The sequence below is a fragment of the Cucumis sativus genome, chromosome 2 (assembly GCF_000004075.3).
Source record: "Cucumis sativus cultivar 9930 chromosome 2, Cucumber_9930_V3, whole genome shotgun sequence".
NCBI classification, from domain to species: domain Eukaryota; kingdom Viridiplantae; phylum Streptophyta; class Magnoliopsida; order Cucurbitales; family Cucurbitaceae; genus Cucumis; species Cucumis sativus.
The window spans coordinates 18,613,423-18,631,467 of NC_026656.2; the positions used below are offsets into that span (position 1 = coordinate 18,613,423).

General features: G+C 32.4%; 4 protein-coding genes across 4 annotated transcripts; 1 reads left to right on the forward strand and 3 right to left on the reverse strand.

The window, feature by feature from the left end:
• Positions 1–537: 537 nt before the first annotated feature.
• Positions 538–3,004, reverse strand: LOC101222841 (serpin-ZX). The gene is made up of 2 exons (XM_004152674.3): positions 2,515–3,004; positions 538–1,441 (listed from the first exon to the last, which is right to left on the reverse strand). Exons 1-2 carry the CDS (start codon positions 2,902–2,904, stop codon positions 659–661), a joined length of 1,173 nt encoding a protein of 390 aa, XP_004152722.1. The 5' UTR covers positions 2,905–3,004; the 3' UTR covers positions 538–658.
• Positions 3,005–3,776: 772 nt separating this feature from the next.
• Positions 3,777–6,326, reverse strand: LOC101219609 (serpin-ZX). Its single transcript, XM_004152743.3, has 3 exons — positions 6,001–6,326; positions 4,681–5,092; positions 3,777–4,606 (listed from the first exon to the last, which is right to left on the reverse strand). The coding sequence occupies exons 1-3, from the start codon at positions 6,186–6,188 to the stop codon at positions 3,824–3,826; spliced, it is 1,383 nt and encodes a 460-aa protein (XP_004152791.2). The 5' UTR covers positions 6,189–6,326; the 3' UTR covers positions 3,777–3,823.
• Positions 6,327–9,385: 3,059 nt separating this feature from the next.
• Positions 9,386–12,490, forward strand: LOC101219370 (protein NRT1/ PTR FAMILY 4.5). Its single transcript, XM_011651291.2, has 6 exons — positions 9,386–9,504; positions 9,618–9,666; positions 9,781–9,998; positions 10,720–11,160; positions 11,254–11,378; positions 11,469–12,490. The coding sequence occupies exons 1-6, from the start codon at positions 9,502–9,504 to the stop codon at positions 12,334–12,336; spliced, it is 1,704 nt and encodes a 567-aa protein (XP_011649593.2). The 5' UTR covers positions 9,386–9,501; the 3' UTR covers positions 12,337–12,490.
• A 46-nt stretch (positions 12,491–12,536) lies between these two features.
• LOC101222362 (thylakoidal processing peptidase 1, chloroplastic) lies at positions 12,537–16,057 on the reverse strand. Its single transcript, XM_004152672.3, has 6 exons — positions 14,965–16,057; positions 14,640–14,708; positions 14,474–14,542; positions 13,923–14,009; positions 13,713–13,780; positions 12,537–13,277 (listed from the first exon to the last, which is right to left on the reverse strand). Exons 1-6 carry the CDS (start codon positions 15,655–15,657, stop codon positions 13,157–13,159), a joined length of 1,107 nt encoding a protein of 368 aa, XP_004152720.1. The 5' UTR covers positions 15,658–16,057; the 3' UTR covers positions 12,537–13,156.
• Positions 16,058–18,045: the final 1,988 nt, after the last annotated feature.

Consider the following 18,045-nt stretch of genomic DNA (forward strand, 5'->3'; position numbering starts at 1 on the left):
TTTTTGAATTTAATCTTGTTATCTAGCTGTTATACTAAAATTAAACTTTCTAAATAATAATTGATCTATTAAATTATAAAATTTAATTTTAATACAATAAAATAATTTTTCATCATCCATTTTACATAGATGAATGGAAGGAAAATTGTTTGGAGGGAAAAAAGATTGTAATTATTTATAAAATATAGGGAAATATTAGATTTGTTATGATTTGTTATGATTTGTAAATAATGTTTTTTTATATTTAAAAAAGTTCATCGATGGAACTCGTGATTTTGAGAAAAACAGGCCTTGGATTATGTGATTTTTTTAAGTTTCAAATATGTATGGGGATAGAAGTTTCTTAAATACTTTACCTTTGAATTTTTTAGAAATTTAATTCTCTATAATTTTTACACACCGTCTATTTTTTATAATTTAAAGACAAATTTTTAGAATTGAATAATAAAATTTTTATTTTTAGTACAAACAAATAGAATAGGTGAATTTGAATGTTGGACTTTAAAGAGAAGCTTATTGTATTGGAATACACTAGTATACATATTATTATTATTATTATTATTATTGCAATTACAAACTTTTTTCTTAAAGAAAAACATTACTATTACAAACTTACATTCACACGTAGCAGTAAATTAAATTTCAAAGTAAAGAGTAGTTAATTAAGAGGGTTTACCATCTGCCCAACAAAAAGCAGAGTTCTTGTCATGTCTTCTCTAATAGCAAACAAGAATGGATGATCAGCCATAAAGTCCATTGTATTTTTAGAAGGCAAACGGCTAGAACAACGTTGAACAAGAGCAACATTAACTGCTGCAGCTTCTGTCCCTTCTTCATTAACCTCGACAAATGACTTATGAAATATATTCTTAACATAAAGCTCTCGACTTGTTTTTTCACACTCCACCATTTCTGACAACCCAGCTAAAGGTAATGTCAATCCAAACCCCTTCAAAGTATCAGAAACTTCGAGCCCAAATGAAAATTTAAATTTTGGGATTTTGAATTTGTCAACTCGAACTCGATTGTACGGGATGTGGTTGTCAATGAACCCGGATTGAGAATCGAGTTTTTGAATTAAAGATGGTAATCCATCTTTGGCGTCTGGGAGGAAGAAATACATGGAGAAACGACGGTGTTGGTCGAATCCTAATTGGTAAGGCAATGCAAGAACTTTGAAGCCATCAAAGGCAGCTATATACTGCTCTTCTTGGCTGCTCATAAAGGGGACTTCAATGGTGGTTCCATTCAGAAGGTGAAATTCTTGGTTTTGGGTTTCTGAAGGTTTGAATTTTGTTTTCCACGAGCCCTTGAAGTAAAGTGCATTTGCAAGGATGAGTCTGGTCATTTGAGTAACTGCTCCATTGGGAAGAATGTTTGTGATGAGCCCATTTGTGTGTTTCTCAGCCCATGAGTTCACTTCTGAGGTCACTTCATTATACTTTTTTTAAAAGAAAGCAATGAGATTATCAACATTTTTGAAATATCAAATACACATTGACTGTTTTTTAAAATATTTGTATCCATCAAGTTTAATATTAAGAAACCACTTAGTGTAATTGACTTGAGGAATAGACTAATTCAATTGATCTAAAACAAATAAATAAAGAGCAAATAAAACTATTTTAAATTTGATAACATCACTCCAACTTTTTTTCCACAAGCCTATTCAATAACTTGCTTAGCAATTTAGACTATACTTTTTCATTAAAGAATTTTTTTTTTGTCAGCTTAGCTTTAATTTGGAAGAAAAATTAGAGAGAATAGCGTTTTAGAATGTATTATAGGTCATGGTTTTAGGATCTTACAAACATGGCAAAATTATTCTATTTTAAAATACTCTCTATCTTAAATTTATCATTCTCAAACTATCGTCAAATACTCTACTTTTGTCCGTACCTTAATTATACATTATTTCTTCTCCCACTTTTTAAGACTCTAATCATTATTCTTTTTGTCGTTAAAAACAGTTTTTTTCTTCAATCACACATTGTTCTTCTTATATTAATCTTAATTTTAGGATATCATTGACATATTATTACCATACGAAATATAAGAGGTTTTGAGTTTAAATTCTCACCTCCCAGACGTACTTTAAAAAAATCTTTAAAAAAAAAACCTAATTCACACAAAATAATTTACATAAAAAGAAAATATATGAAGAATTTAGGAAAATTGTAAAAATAGAACCTCTACAAAATATTTACACTTAGTTTAGAAAAATAGAGTGTAATGAATTTTATTTTTAAAAAATTTAGCTATAATTGACAAAGTAATAACAATTTCAGATGTTAAATTGATTATATTCTTTTTTATGTTTGAATGACATAATTTTTATAGTTGATAAAAAAATTTAATAATAAATTTCATAAGCATAGGAATTTAAAGGCAAATTGCTACACTTCCATACAAATTGACTTTTAACTATGTTGATTTGCAATTGACGTTGTTGAAATTATATGAGAACTTATATGAATATGAAATGAAAGAAGAAAGAGTATTAGCGTAAATCACCTTAGTCTTGAAATCGACAGGACAGAGATTAGCTTTATAAACATTGTGAACGAGATGTTCGAAAGAATCCTTGAAAGGAAGTGATTGCTCAACCCAAACTCCATTGGGAAAGGCGAGGCGAGGTCCGCCGCTTGAAGAGCCATCGGCCAAGACAATGGATGCTATTTGAGCTGCAAATTGGTTGAGTTGGCGAAGGGAGTTGAATTTAAGGAAGGACAGAAGCTGATCCAAGAAGAAGCCACTGGAACCAGCAGCCACAAGGCTGAGCACCAAATGGATGGACAATGGCGATACCACCACGTTGGAGTTGTCTGCTTGGAGAAGAATCCGCTTTGAGAAGGACAAAGCCACATCGCCTTGGTTTCTGATTGCTTCTCTCATGTCCTCCATTATTACCAAAATATTAGCCAATGAGAAATGGGCTTCAAAGTTGTAGATAGATACAAAGATTAAAACACAGTTAAGAAATCATCATTGCGTCATGCCGTGGGAAAACACCAAAGTGGTTGAGTTGATCAATGAAGTCTGATTTGAAAACTAAAAAATTGTGCAACTTTTGCCAATTTTTCAAGAAAAAAAATATAGAATAACATGTTATATGTTTTGTGATTTTTGAATGAGATGGTTATGGGCATTCTTTATGTAGGATTATCTGCAAAGTAAAATAGTGTTAATTATTTGGATACTTGGAGAATAAGAAAGCTTTGAAATAAATGGAAAGTGATATATATTTTTTTAAAATGATTTTAAGTAACTGTTTTGTTTTTTTTTTTTTTGTTTTGACAAAAACCAAACGATTACTATACAATGTCTTACTAATATGTTAGACATAATTGTTATTTAATATGATTAGGTCTCTTAATATATCCTTCAACTACATTTTCATTTCAATTTTAAGGGTTTCTTAGCATTATTTGGCGTTAAGAAATCTTGCATATTGGCATTTTTTTAAGCACACTGATATATTGAAAAACTTTAGGTGACAGCATAAACAAATTACTTCCCCGTATCATCTCAAGCTCAAAAGACGAGTTCGTTTTCATAAGTCATGCGAATGATTAGGAGAATGATTATGCGCTTAAGCTTATCATAGTCTTGAATGCAAACACAATCCCAAACAAAACAAAAGTCTATCACTTAAAAGTTCAATGATTCTTATGTAGTATAAGAAAGTTGGAGCATAAGAAAACTAAATGCTTCTCGGAGAAAGATAAACAAGGAGAAACGACGATATTTATCATCTTGGCCTTGTCGATACGACATTAGAAAATTGAAGTGGATACGACATAATAAAGTTCAATGTTTTGAGTCACAGAGTAGGATGTAGCACTTGGCCAACAAAAAGCAAAGTTCCTGTTACGTTTTCTCTGATTGCAAACAAGAAGGGATGGTCAGCAACAAAGTTTATTCTCTTTACACACTCCATCGAACAAGTTAAACCGCATAAATAAACAGAAGCAGCTGCAGCTTCAGTCCCCTTTTCGTTGACTTCAATGATCGACTTGTGAAAAATGCTTGAAACAAATGTCAGTTCACCTGTTTCTGTCTCCACCATTTCTAATAAACTCCTTTCTTCAAAAGGTAAAACCAATCCCAACTTCTTTAACACATCCGAAACTTCAAATTCATAACTCACTTTGAACTTGGGAATTTTGAATTCACCCACTTCAACTTTCTTACGCGGAATGTGGCGATCCATGAACCCGGACTCAGAGTCTACCTTTTCGATCAATGATGCCAATCCATCTTTGGCATCTGGGAGAAAGATACACATGGAGAAACGACGATCTTTATCTTGGCCTTGTCGATACGGCATTGTAAGAACTTTAAACCCATCGTATGCAGCTATATATTGATCCTTACTGCTGCTCATGAAAGGGGTCTTAATGGAACTCCCATCAACTAGGTAAAAATCCTCCTTTTTTGTTTCTGAATCATTAAATTTATTTGTCCAAACCCCTTTGAAGTAAAGTGCATTTACAAGAATGATCTGAGTTAGTCTATCAACTGATCCGGGGAGAAGAATATCGGTAATGAGTCCTTTAGTTTTGTCTTTAACCCATGAGTTCACTTCCAAAACCACTTCTTCACCCTATCAATATACAATTAATAACAAGTCAGAACATAATAACAACATTTCGATATTTGTCAATGCCTAACTCGTACCTTAGTGTGAAAATCGGCTTGACGGAGGGTGGCTTTATAATAAGTTTCGACAATATGTTTGAAAGAATGCTTGGGAGAGTGTGATTGATTGAGCCAAAGTCCATTGGCAAATAAGAGTTTAGGTCCGCCGGTGCGAGAGGCGTCGGCCAAGAGATTGGATGTTACAAACGAACCAAAGTGGTTGAGTTGGTCAATGGAGTTTGCTTTCAGGAAGGACAGAAGCTGATCAAGAATGGGGCCATTACAACCAGCACCAATAAGACTCAGCAAAACTTGGATTGACAATGGCGAAAACACAATATTGGAGTTCTTTACATTGTCTTGGAGAAGCCGTTTCGCAATGCTCAAAGCCACATCGGATTGTGATCTCATTTGTTCTCCATTCGTAACTTCCTTCCACTCATCCCTTTTGCTATTGGACATTACCCACACACAAAAGTTAAAATTTTAAATGTGCAATTTGATTTGAAGATTAACATAACATGATTTTCATAATTATTAATTACTAATTATGAAAAGGACACTAACATAGCCATGAACACAACAAATTCATTAATTCGAGAATAATATAGTTTTCAGGAATAATTCACGAGTGACTTCAAGAGTTTAATCTTCAGATCTTAAGGGTCAGGGAAAAGTATTGGGAATTTAAAATATTTAAAATTAGAACTTGGATAAGTGACTAATGTTTTATATAAAAAAAAAAGATGATAAAACTTTTTGAAAAATTGACTAAGAACCAAACCCAAAACTCAAAATGGAAGTAATGAAAAAGGTAAGAACATGGGTGTGAGATTTTAGGGAAACAATGAAAAAAAAGTTCTTTTTTCCGAGGAAAAAAAAAAAGATTGAAACTATTTTAAAAATGTAAATGTTTTTCTTGCAAAATCTATCAATTTCATCTATTGATGTTTTGTTTGCTTGTCAAAATTTTTATCTATCCATAAAAATTACTCAGAAAAAAAAATGTGTCTAAAAATTAAAATCAATAAATTAACTTTGGATGATTAAAAGTATATTTTATATTTTAGAGTCCTCTTACACCTAACAAAAATAAAAATAATAAGAAGAGAAAAAAAGAAAGAAAGAAAACTATATAAAAAAAAAGATAAACAAAAATAATATGGTTATAGAAAATAAAGATGAAAGTACTTTTTGGTCATTAGGTTAGGGTTTTTGAGTTAGATTCCATTTGGTTCTAAATTAAGGGAACATTTTAATATACAGTTCATGAAATTCATAATGTTAATTATTACAAATGCTCACAAACATGCATGGGTGCTACAGCCCGTTTAAAGAAAGATTTGGAGAGGAGCAAACCGTTCGTCTTGAAACACGGAATGATAATGCACATGTTGAAATGGGACAGAAGCAGTTGGCGGGTGGTGCCGGTGAAAAGAAGAAGCACATTTCAAGATGGGGAAGACGCCGGTGACTGGAGAGTGAATGCGGGCGAGGGAGGATCGATAGGCCAGAGAGAGGGATGAAAGATTAGAGAATGGCGGCATATTGTGTTTTGTGATTTGATCAGTGTAATGGTTAAGGTTATGATTTTGGTATTGATAGTTATAGCCGAATTAATTCTTTTATGTGGGGATTATATGCAAAATAAGATTTTTCTCTTTCTTTCTTTCTTTCTTTTTTTTTTTTTTTTGGATACTTGAGGAATAAGAAAGCTTTTATATAAATCGAAAGCTAATATTTTATTTAATTTTGGAACTTATTCCTAATATCATACGATTTCGGGACAAAATTATTGACAAAAAAAAAATGTTAGTTTTGTTTAGTATATTTTTTAATAACACATTTTTGTTAATATATGTGTTTTTTTTAAATATAAATTAAAATAAAAGATAGGTATTATTTTGATTAAGAAATAATTAAACTAAATTAGAAAAGATGCATTTAGTAAGAAATATAAGATATTTAGATATTTAATATATATAACATATAAATAAATAGAAAGAATAAATTAAAATTGGAAGGTTAATATTCATTTTAGGGAAATTTTAAAATAGCAAATTTATTTTACAATTTTAAAAAAATGACTCTTAATTTTAATAAGAAAATCTATTTTTAGAATTTAATATTTAATATATATATATAATGAAAAAAAGAATAAGGTGTGGATGACTATTAATATATATAAATAATCAAGAAAGAAGAAGATTTTTTTTGGGATACTTGAGGAATAAGAAAGCTTTTATAGAAATGGAAAGTTAATCTTTTATTTACAATTTCTATGGAAAAGTAAAATATATAAAATATTTGTTAAATTAAAAAAATATTTATTAAAGGGAAATTTCATAATAAAATAAACATAAATTCTCACTCTACAATAGAAATCAAAAGGATTGGTTTTAACAAAATCCTTTCTTATTTTGTTTCTTTGTTTTTTAATTTTTTTTTTCGTTTTTTAGGTGTTCTTTTTACTATTGTCAAACTGTAATTAAACTTGAATAATAAATTTCCAACCAATTAATTTAAGTTCAAGTTCTTGAAAATTATATAAATGAATTTGGTCAAGTAATTATATTGTTTGGATCACGGTAGAAATTTGGTCCAAATAAAATATTGGGCCTAAGTCCAACGAGCCATTGGGCCCAAACCTATTTTAAAGAACATGACAAACCTCGTCTTATCCCTCTATTTTGAAAGAAAAAGAAGAAGAAAATATTTTATCGAACAAATTTAACAAGTAAAGTTTATTTTTCTAAAGTGACAAATTAATGATCATGTATTATATTGTACTCCTTATACCAAACTAAAATTAATATAAAGAAAATATTTTTTCTTTTTTATATATCAAAATTCAACCTTTTTATTTTTACATTTTTCTAAATTATAACAATGTCGTAAATAAAACTACACATGCACCATAACAATTATTTTCGGTTTACATTATGTTTTCAATAAACCATCTAGCCACTTCAATTTTTTGCTTTCTCCAAATATAAATTAAGATGTATAATATACTAAAACATCATATCAAACGAATATTAAAGGATTCACCAACCATAATCCACCAATTTGATTTTTCAAGTTGGTTGAATATAAAATAAAGTTTGGAAAGACCTAATAGGAAGAAAAAGGTGAATGCGGGAAGATATCATTTATATCAAGTCGAAATTAGATATCATTTATATCAAGTCGAAATTAGATATCATTTCTACAATTCTATTATATATATATAGTTCATTTTGGATGTAAAACTCTTGTGGTTAATTTGCTTTTAATTTAGACCAAAAGGCATCAAATAGTCATCTCTATCTCATATAACTCTTCTTTATGCTAACTCTTGCATAGGAGCAATAACCACTTTTGTAATATAGAGTTCCCACGACTACTCTATTGTCATAGCTATGTCAAAGGCATATAACTCCACAATAGGGAGAAGATTTCATTACGAAAGCCTAAGTGAATTATATTTGTTAAAACATTTTCATGAATGAATGTAAATAAACAAAATAAAGATTCATACATAAACATTATTCAAGCTAAGATTCCAACAAAATGCCTCAACTTCTTCTGTTTCCAAATTGTCAACTTTATTAATTAGAGTTGTTCTTCTCTTTTTCTAAATAAATTAATAATATATAGCTTGGAGAGTGGATCATGTATCCCTTAATAATAATTTATTAGAATATGCACAAAACTCTGTCACATGTTCCTATGAACCAGAAAGAAAAAATAAACAATAAAGAATATTTGCAACAGCTTTGGTTGAGCTTTTAGGTCCATGGACGGTAATGGATAATGAAAGTCATTAAAAACCATTGGCTAATTAAACATAGTTAAAGGTTAAGTAAGGTCAACTCTTTCCAACTAAGGCTAACTAATAATATTTGTTTAAGATGGTTATCGTCAATAATGCACCTGACTTATTGGAGAGGAAGTACGGTCATTTATTTCTTTATTACTTGAATAATAATTAACAAAGTAGAGTATACAACTTTATTATACAAGTATATATATGTGGACACACAACAAAGTAGAGTTATGATATACTAAATGGAGAAAAATCCATTAAAAGGAAAAAGACTAAAATTTGTGGTATAGGAGATAATCATAATGTCTCTTGGAGATGACTTTCAATATTAGCTTGTGGATGCTTTTGAAAAGATGTACTTTTTTCAACTATGGGTACGATAGGGGTAATAAATTGTCAACGAGAGTTTATGAGTAGTAAGAATATTTTGAATTTTGATCGTATTTAACATTGTTATTTTATTTGATGTACAAGAAAACAATGTCTTAATTTTAAGTGTTTTTAAAATGATCAACATATTAATACCCTTAACATTGATTGGACATAAATGTGTCACGTATTTTTCAATAATCATCTCATACACTATAGTTGAAAAATTATTCATTATAATGTGATGATTCTGATCTATATATATTAGCATGTGTTGTATTTTTATATGGATCAGACAAAAAGAAATATATAGAAAGGCTACGTATTAATATATTATACGTAGGATTCTGTCACGTTGAAATAAGAGATCAAATACAAATACATGCAAAAGCAAAAGTGGACATGTTCCAGCTTTTATGGCTCCGATGGTGATTAAGTCAAGGGATAATGTCAAAGCATCTGCATCAAAATGCTATAGCAATAATTAATTAATGTCATCGGACTCCAATTCCATTGTGTTATTTAAAAGAAAAATAGTGGAATCCCATCTTCCAAAGAACACACCCACTGGCCACCATATAAAAACCTACATCATTATTCCAATAGCAAAAAATTGGAGAAACCAAAACCAACCCACCTCTGAATTTCTCCCATTTTTAATATCTTCCTCATCATCAACAATAATGGTAATCATATTCTTTCATCCTTTTTTTTAGAGCTCTTTCTGCGTATATCCATGGCGGCTAAAGTGAATAATTAATTAATTAATCAGTCTATCTTGATTCTTATATATGCACAGGGAAATGAAGCAAAACGAGGAGGAAACAAAGCTGCTATATTTATCTATGGTAATATGATTTTATTTTTAATTATTAAAACAAAGTTGGGGGGTTTTATTTTAATTTTTTCATACTTAACTTGGGGATTATATAATTATGGGATATGGGGAAATGGTTATGCAGTGTGTGAAGGGCTGGAGAATATGGCATTTGTGTCGGTGGCGTTGAGCCTTGTGACGTATTTCAGTGGATATATGAACTTCAGCTTGACAAAATCAGTGACCACTCTCACTAACTTTATGGGAACAACGTTTCTTCTTACACTACTCGGGGGTTTCATTTCCGAAACTTATCTCTCAAGATTCAAGACTTGCCTTCTCTTTGCTTTCTTTGAGCTCATGGTCAACTCTCTTTCTCTCTCTCTTTCTCTTCCCTTCATTTCCATTTTTGTTTACATTAGACCCAATGTCCGTTTGCATTTGACAGACCATGTTGTTCTATTACATATTCCATCCTCAAACTAAAATAGGATATATTTACTACATTATCGTCGTGGGTAAACGGATGCAATTTTTCCTTAAATAGAAAGATTTTTACTATCAAGATTGATTTTAGTCTTCTAGAAAATTATAATATATAGTTGAATAATGTTTAAGAGACGATTGTTTTGCTTTGTTGCATTAGTGGGAGGGATCCTCTTTGCATTCCATATAAATAAATAAAACAATAAAAATAAAATATAACTACCATGTATCAAAATATCCGCCAACGTGAGAGTGTGAGATTTTGGTTGAATAAGAATAATTTTTTTTCATCCATGCATCGTGAAATCACCTCATTAAAAAAATATATTTTACAATGATGTTGAAAATGAGATGAATGCATATAAACTACTCATTATTATATCAATTGAGCTAAACATGTTTAGGTGAACTGATATTATTTAGTAATAGGAAGGTAAAAGTGTTTTAGATACAAATTATGATGACTGAGAGTAAAAATTTGTGCCCAAATGAGCTTCACTAGCGATATTAACATGGTTTTCGACCTCATCCCCACCCACTGTTTTGTTGAAGGATAATAACAATGACTAAAATAGTTATTATGTGGACTATTGTGCAGGGATACTGTCTGCTAACCGTGCAGGCACATTTCCCGCACCTAAGGCCGGCACCTTGCAAAGAGGCACCAGCAGGGAGCGAGTGCGAGGCGGCAGGGAGCAGTCAGGAGGCGTTTCTTTACACGGGATTATACCTGATAGCCCTGGGAACGAGTGGCGTGAAAGCAGCGCTGCCAGCATTGGGGGCAGATCAATTCGATGACAAAGATCCAAGCGAGGCGGGGAAAGTTTCGAGCTTTTTCAACTGGTTCCTGTTCAGCCTAACAATAGGGTCAATTGTGGGATTGACATTGATAGTGTGGATAAACACAGAGGTAGGTTGGGACTGGGCGTTTGTGGTTTGCAGCATTTCAGTTCTTGCCGCCATTTTTGTTGTGTTTTTAGGCAAGTCCTTTTATCGCCACAATGTGCCTCAAGGAAGCCCCATTCTTAGATTTCTACAGGTTCATATTTCTTTTCCTGATATGCAGTCTCTTTGAACTTATCAATCATGATGCAATGAATGGTTGTTTGATCCTTTTTATTCTCATGTATAGGTCTTTGTTGCTTCAATCCGAAACAGGAAGCTTCCACTTCCAGTGAATGCTAATGAACTACATGAGATTCGTGACAAAGAAGCTGCAATCCCATATGAAATACTCGAGAAAACTGATCAATTCAGGTATTATACTTTTTAATGATCTTCATATAAAGAACTAAGCTTTGCAATACAATTGGTTGGTTGAAGCCATGGAATTTTGGAACTTTGTAGATTCTTAGACAGAGCAGCCATTATAAGGAATGATACAATTGCATCAATATCAACAAATCAGCAAGGACCATGGAGACTCTGCACAGTGACACAGGTTGAGGAAACAAAGATCCTAATTAGAATGCTCCCAATTATACTCAGCACCATCTTCATGGCCACCTGCATGGCTCAACTTCAAACATTCTCCATTCAACAAAGTATAACCATGGATTCCCAGTTCCTGGGATTCAAAATTCCGGGCCCCTCCATCCCCGTCATTCCCTTGCTTTTCATGTTCTTCTTTATCCCCTTTTATGAGCGTGTTTTCGTTCCTCTCGCTCGTAAAATTACCGGGATTCCAACAGGAATTCGTCACCTCCAGAGAATTGGCATTGGACTCGTACTCACTGCCGCATCGATGGCCATTGCTGGGTTTGTTGAGACTCGACGCAAAAACGTTGCAATCAAACACAATATGGTGGATAGTACAGAGCCACTGCCGATCAGCGTTTTCTGGTTGGGATTTCAGTTCTGCGTATTTGGAATGGGCGATATATTCACTCTTGTAGGACTGCTGGAATTCTTTTATGCAGAGAGCTCAGCAGGGATGAAATCGTTGAGCACAGCTATTGCTTGGTGTGCGATTGCATTCGGGTATTTCACGAGTACGGTGGTGGTTACAGTGGTGAACAAGGCGAGTGGAGGGTGGCTGGCAAGCAACAATCTCAACAAAGACAAGTTGGACTATTTCTACTGGTTATTGTCAGTGTTGAGTGTGTTGAATTTTGGGTTTTATTTGGTTTGTGCTTCCTGGTATAGGTATAAGAATGTGGAGATCCATCAAAACGATGCTCTGGAAGAAAAGGTTGACATGGCAAGGGAGGCATAGGTACATGTTTGATTGCTGTTAAGGTCTAAATATAATATTTCCTGGTAAATTGTTTCATCAGTCCTTGTAATATGCTCCTTGTCATGGTGTGTTCGTATATATTCTTTATAAAAAAGAATACTTCACAGCAATAAAAAAAAAAAAAATCAACTAATTCTGCTCTGCTATTGCTACTGCTACCATTGACCCATCATATCATCTAAAGGAACAGAAAATACTAATTATCTGAAATATCTGAATTCAAATACATAGATTGCATCTCCTTCTCTACAATTACACAAAAGTGAAGACATGGAGAGATGGAGGATGAATAAAGCCGAGAAACCACAAGCACAAAACACACAAAATATAGATTTGTTCGTTAATTAAGATACATTTGCTATGCAAGTCCTTTCATCTCGGCTATATATGTGCACAAGAACCAAAATAATAGAGCAAGCTCAAGGTGGATGATGCACGTTTCTAGCCTTTTCGACATTCCTTCGAAGTCGGGAACACACAAACCTATCAGAAGTTTGAGAACTTTGGTTCTGGAATTGGTTGGGGGCCAAAAGATCATTTCCCCTCTACTTTTTCCTTACTTTTCTTCTCTTTTTCTTTTCTTTTCTTTTTTCCTTTTTTTTTTCTATCCCATCTTGGATGAACAGCATAGGATATGACATCACGAGGTACAGGAGTTACTTTCATTAATACACACCACTCGGACATGAAGTCCGATCCAAGTTTTATATGCAAAGATATTGCAGCTGTCGGTATCAAATAGGAGCAATTTCATCCCTGTGAAGGTGTAACAGGGTAGGTTAATACCAAGGACATTGTGTCAGGAAATCCCAAGATTAATCTTCCCAACACGTAGTTCATCTACCATAGCGGATCCCTTGGAAGGAGGCCAATACTTGAATAATGATCTACCTACAATATTTTCAATTGGGAGTGGACCCCTGGAGAAGAAGAAATAGAGTCAGTATACCATATTATCCAGAAAGATTGGTGGCTAACATGGACGATATTCTCTTTAAAAAGAAAAGAGAAAGCATCATGGAGAGTTACGGCATGTATAGTATAACATAAAACATGTGTGTGCCAAAAGTTGATACCACAAGTTCCAATTAGATGGTAGGCATTCAAACACAGAGAAAACACAAGATAGCCCTATACTGTTTTATCAAAAGAAATCACGATATAACAATAGCCTATTTCCCTCCCTCCAAATATGGACAATCCTGATTTCACTATAATGATCCCACTTCTAAGAACTTAAACTCCCTCAAATCACCACTATCGTTGCATATATAAAACTAATATTCCTTATATATTCCCTAATACAAATGGTACTCTCACATTATACAACATGAAAGTTGAGATGGTGAACTTACCAGTTATGAGAATCACAACTATTGTTACGGTTGTCTCCCATTACATACACATAACCTTCAGGCACTAGCTGTAGAAGAAAACAAGATAATTGGATTGAGCAAACAGTCTATCCTTAGAACAGTATTCAGGATTTTCAATCTGCCTCTGGAGAGAGAGAGAGAAACAGGTAGAGAGAGAGGGAATGAAGGTTGAAAAGGAAAGACAATTACCAACGGTTCCATGTCATAAGCAATTGGCTCTAACACGAAGTCCTCATCCTGAGCTACACCATTTACCACCAATTTCCCTTTTTGAACCTACAATTAGACATTTCAATGCCAAGTGATTAGCGTCAAAGCAAAGCGAACCACACTAATTCTGGTCAGAAGTTTAAAACAAGACGACCAAAGGTCAAATCTCAAATGCTTTTGAAATACTCCGATCAAAATATTCAGTGCTGAACTACCAAAATATTTGAAAGAAAAACTAAGTGACTAATGACTCCAAAATATTCCATCCCATGATGCTAGTGCAAGCTATTTTAAAATCCTCACTTATCTTCATAATTCTCCATAATCTAGTGGATTTAAGTATCTGATATTACTTGAAATTCAGGTTAATAAATTGTTTCACTTATTTGCTTACCAATATGAATCAAAGGAACAAATAATAAAATTTATTTGTTTATTTATTATAATTATTATTATTTTGGAATGCAGAGAAAGCATAGAATTATAGCATAATAAAGAAACGAAAAGTTAAAATTTTGAAGAACACTTACCTCAACCACGTCCCCAGATGTAGCCACAACTCTCTTAATAAACACCTCATCTGAACTAACTCCAAAATCCTAAATGAATTGCGAAAAGGCATAAGAAAACATCAGCATCCAACATTACAAAAGCAGGAAAATTTCCTCAAAATTACCTCATTAATTAAAGTAATACCTGCAAGATTTGAGGAGCTTTAAAGATCACTATATCTGAAACTTCAGGTTTCCTGAAAATGTATGAAACCTAATATAAGAAGGAAAAGCAATCGATCAGTTTAGGAACAGGGTAAGGCAACTTCCACGACCTTAAAAGCTAAAACAGAAATAAGCTTCTTTTTTTTTAATTACGATTGTTAGGAGGCCGTTACGTTCAAAAGTTTAATTAAGGTAATCATAGTCATAAAAGAACTTAATCAAGATCTCAGTAATGTTAAATAATAAAATACTGTTCATCAACAAGTCAATTCAGAAATTTTCAATTTCATTAACTAAAGTCCCACCTTTTCTGCTAAAATACGATCACCTACTTCCAGAGTTGGACACATGGAAGAAGAAGGAATCGATTTCGGCTCTGCCAAGAAAGATTTAAAGAGCACACTGACAGTCAAAGCCGTAAAGAGGGCTTTTGCATCCTCTGAATAAGTACTCAACAAGCGCGAAACCCAGCTCTTCTCAAAATCATTCTCATAAAACTGATCATTTCCACTTTTATCGTAATAATCATAACAAACAGTTGTTCCGCCTTTATCCACATCGTCGCTCACGGATCGTACATCATAACCCGGAAGCCACTTCGATCCTTGTAAAAAGGGTATAATCGAAGTAGCTTTAAACGAAGAAACCCCAGAAATCCCCGTACTGATCACAGAAGAATCACCCATCGATTTCAACATCGACATCAAACCCAAAATCATCGGATTCTTAGGGCTTTCCCCAACCCTTTCTCCGGTGAGAGTACTGTACATAGCAGTTGCCTTCTCAACAGAGCCACCCGGCTTGAACCGCCGGCTATCGGACCGATAATTGCGCGCGCTTCCAGAAGATTTGAGCTCCGGATTATGGGTCGAGCCAAAAATACAAGATCGGACCCAAAACTCCTGAAAGACGCGGCAGTTACCGGCCCGAAGGCCGGTGGAGGAGGCTAGGTTTTGGACGACATGACCAGAGTAGGAGAGAGTAACACGAATAGCCATGATTACAAATTTGAGTAGGTGGATTAGGATTTGACGCAGGTTGGTTGCAGAGACGATAAAGGAATAATCAGAACAGCCTAGAGAAGGATTAACGCCATATCTTGTTCGGAAAACAGAGAATCGGCTTCCGGAGCGGGGAATTGAAACTGGAACTACAAACCGGAAGGGGTTGAATGGAGTCTGGGAAAATCAAAGAATCAGTCAAGTGTGGATGAACGGAGATGGGATTTTGAGGTAAGTCAACGAGATGAATCTGAGAAGAGGGGGAGCTCGGTTTCCAATAGAGGATCGATAAGAGGAAAGGAAGAGGAAAAACACGAGAAACCCAAACTGAAAGAATGAAAAAGAGAAGATATATGAAGAGTAAACGTCGCCGCCGACGCCGACGGAGGAAGGCGACGAGAAGGTGAAATGGATAGACTTTTTTGACTTTTTTATTAGACAATTACACGCTGGCCATATTCGCGTGCGAAATTACCAAAAGCCCAATCCCTTTTAGTAAATGAAAGTATAAATATTTTGTATTTTTAGTTCGGATTCTATAGAGAATCACAAATTACTTTTTCTTTTTTTCTTTAATATATACTTTAGCTGCTAATATTATAATTATATGTTGTCTAATTAGTTTATTAGGCCAAAAATATGGAGCTTAGTGGTTGTGAAGTGTGAAGTTTTGAAGTAGTGACGAAAGCGCATACGTCATTTGCTGTCCAAAGAAACGGAGAGTCGTTAATTTAATATTTTATAATTGTTATAAAATTGAATTATATTATTTATATATTTATTCCACGCACAAAATCATATTTTTTTAAAAAAATCAAGAAATACCGTTAATGTCAATGTAATATACCGTTATTTAAATTTTATTTTTTAATAACTATAATTTTTTGTTCATTTATCTTTTATAATTTTTTTAAAAAAAATTAAAACGTCATTTCACCTTTCGTTAACATTAACACCTAAAAATTGTAGTTGTATAACAATGTTTTAAAAATTTTACTTTTTCACGATTTGTACAATTTTAAATTTTTATAACGTTTTTAAACCTTCCCTAAAAATAATTCAAATTAGATTTAATTTGAATTTTAGAAAGAAAAAAAAAAAACAAATTGAAAAGAGAGCCCTAATACATATTTTTAGAAAATAAAAAACTTAAAAATTTATCAGATTATCATGTAAAGTCTCAACGCTCTATTATAAAATATATTTTCACATCCGATATACTCTTCAGTTAAAAAGTTAACATAATACGAACTTATTACACAACTAAATAACATAATACGAACTTATTACACAACTAAATGTTTGTTTTCAATTTAACGATTTTAAACTTTAAATCATTTATGTAACACAAAATTATAATTCAATGTGCGTATTAGACACTTATAAACTTTAAAGACCTAATTTAACATAAATAAAATATAATATTGTAAATTTGTAATGTGTATTTGTTAAAACACTGTAAAATCAACAATTAATAATGTAAGGATTGACACACAAATATACTTAGTTGACTGACAATGTGTTAGCTACATCTACAAGTATAAAGAAAAACAAATGTTTTTAGAAATGATGTTTCATAATATAATACGACATCACCATGTTAGATAGTTTATATATACACATTGTAAATAACTACATACGTTCAAATACAAAGACTAAAAAGCTTTTTGAGACATTGCTCTTGAATCTAAAGTAGGGCTCACCATCCTTGTACCTTCCCTAATTGATTGTTCAACGAAACCTTTTGTATTAGATTGTTTGAAGCATTTCAACACAAAACATTCAAATCAATTAAACCTTTTGTATTAGATTGTTTGAAGCATTTCAACACAAAACATTCATAGTTCACTAAATTAACACTCCTCTCAACGTTAGTGATTAAAATATGGAGAATTAACCGTTCCTTAGATAAAATATAAGTGTTATAGAGAATGCTAACTGATGGGCTTTTTAGCCACCAAATGGGTCATTATAGTAATTTTTTCTATTAGGGTAGTTGTAATAAAAGAACATTTGAGGAATAATAATTAAGGATATAACAACATTTTAAAAAAAATTGCAAATATAGCAAAACTATCGCTGATAGACTTGTATCAATAATAGACTCGTATGATCTATCGATGATAGATCATTTTTTACAACATGGTCCATCGGTTATAGACTCTATCATTGATAGAATTTTACAAATTTTGCTATATTTACAATTTTTTTTAAAATGTTGCTATATACTTAATTATTTTGAATTTAATTGTTAAATTTGCAACTATCCTTAATAAAAAAGTTAACAGTGTTATTGTAATTAATCATAGGTTATAAAAAATGTTAAACATTATGGTTATTAATTTGTATGTTTATAATAGCTACCTGCACTAACTTCGAGTCAGG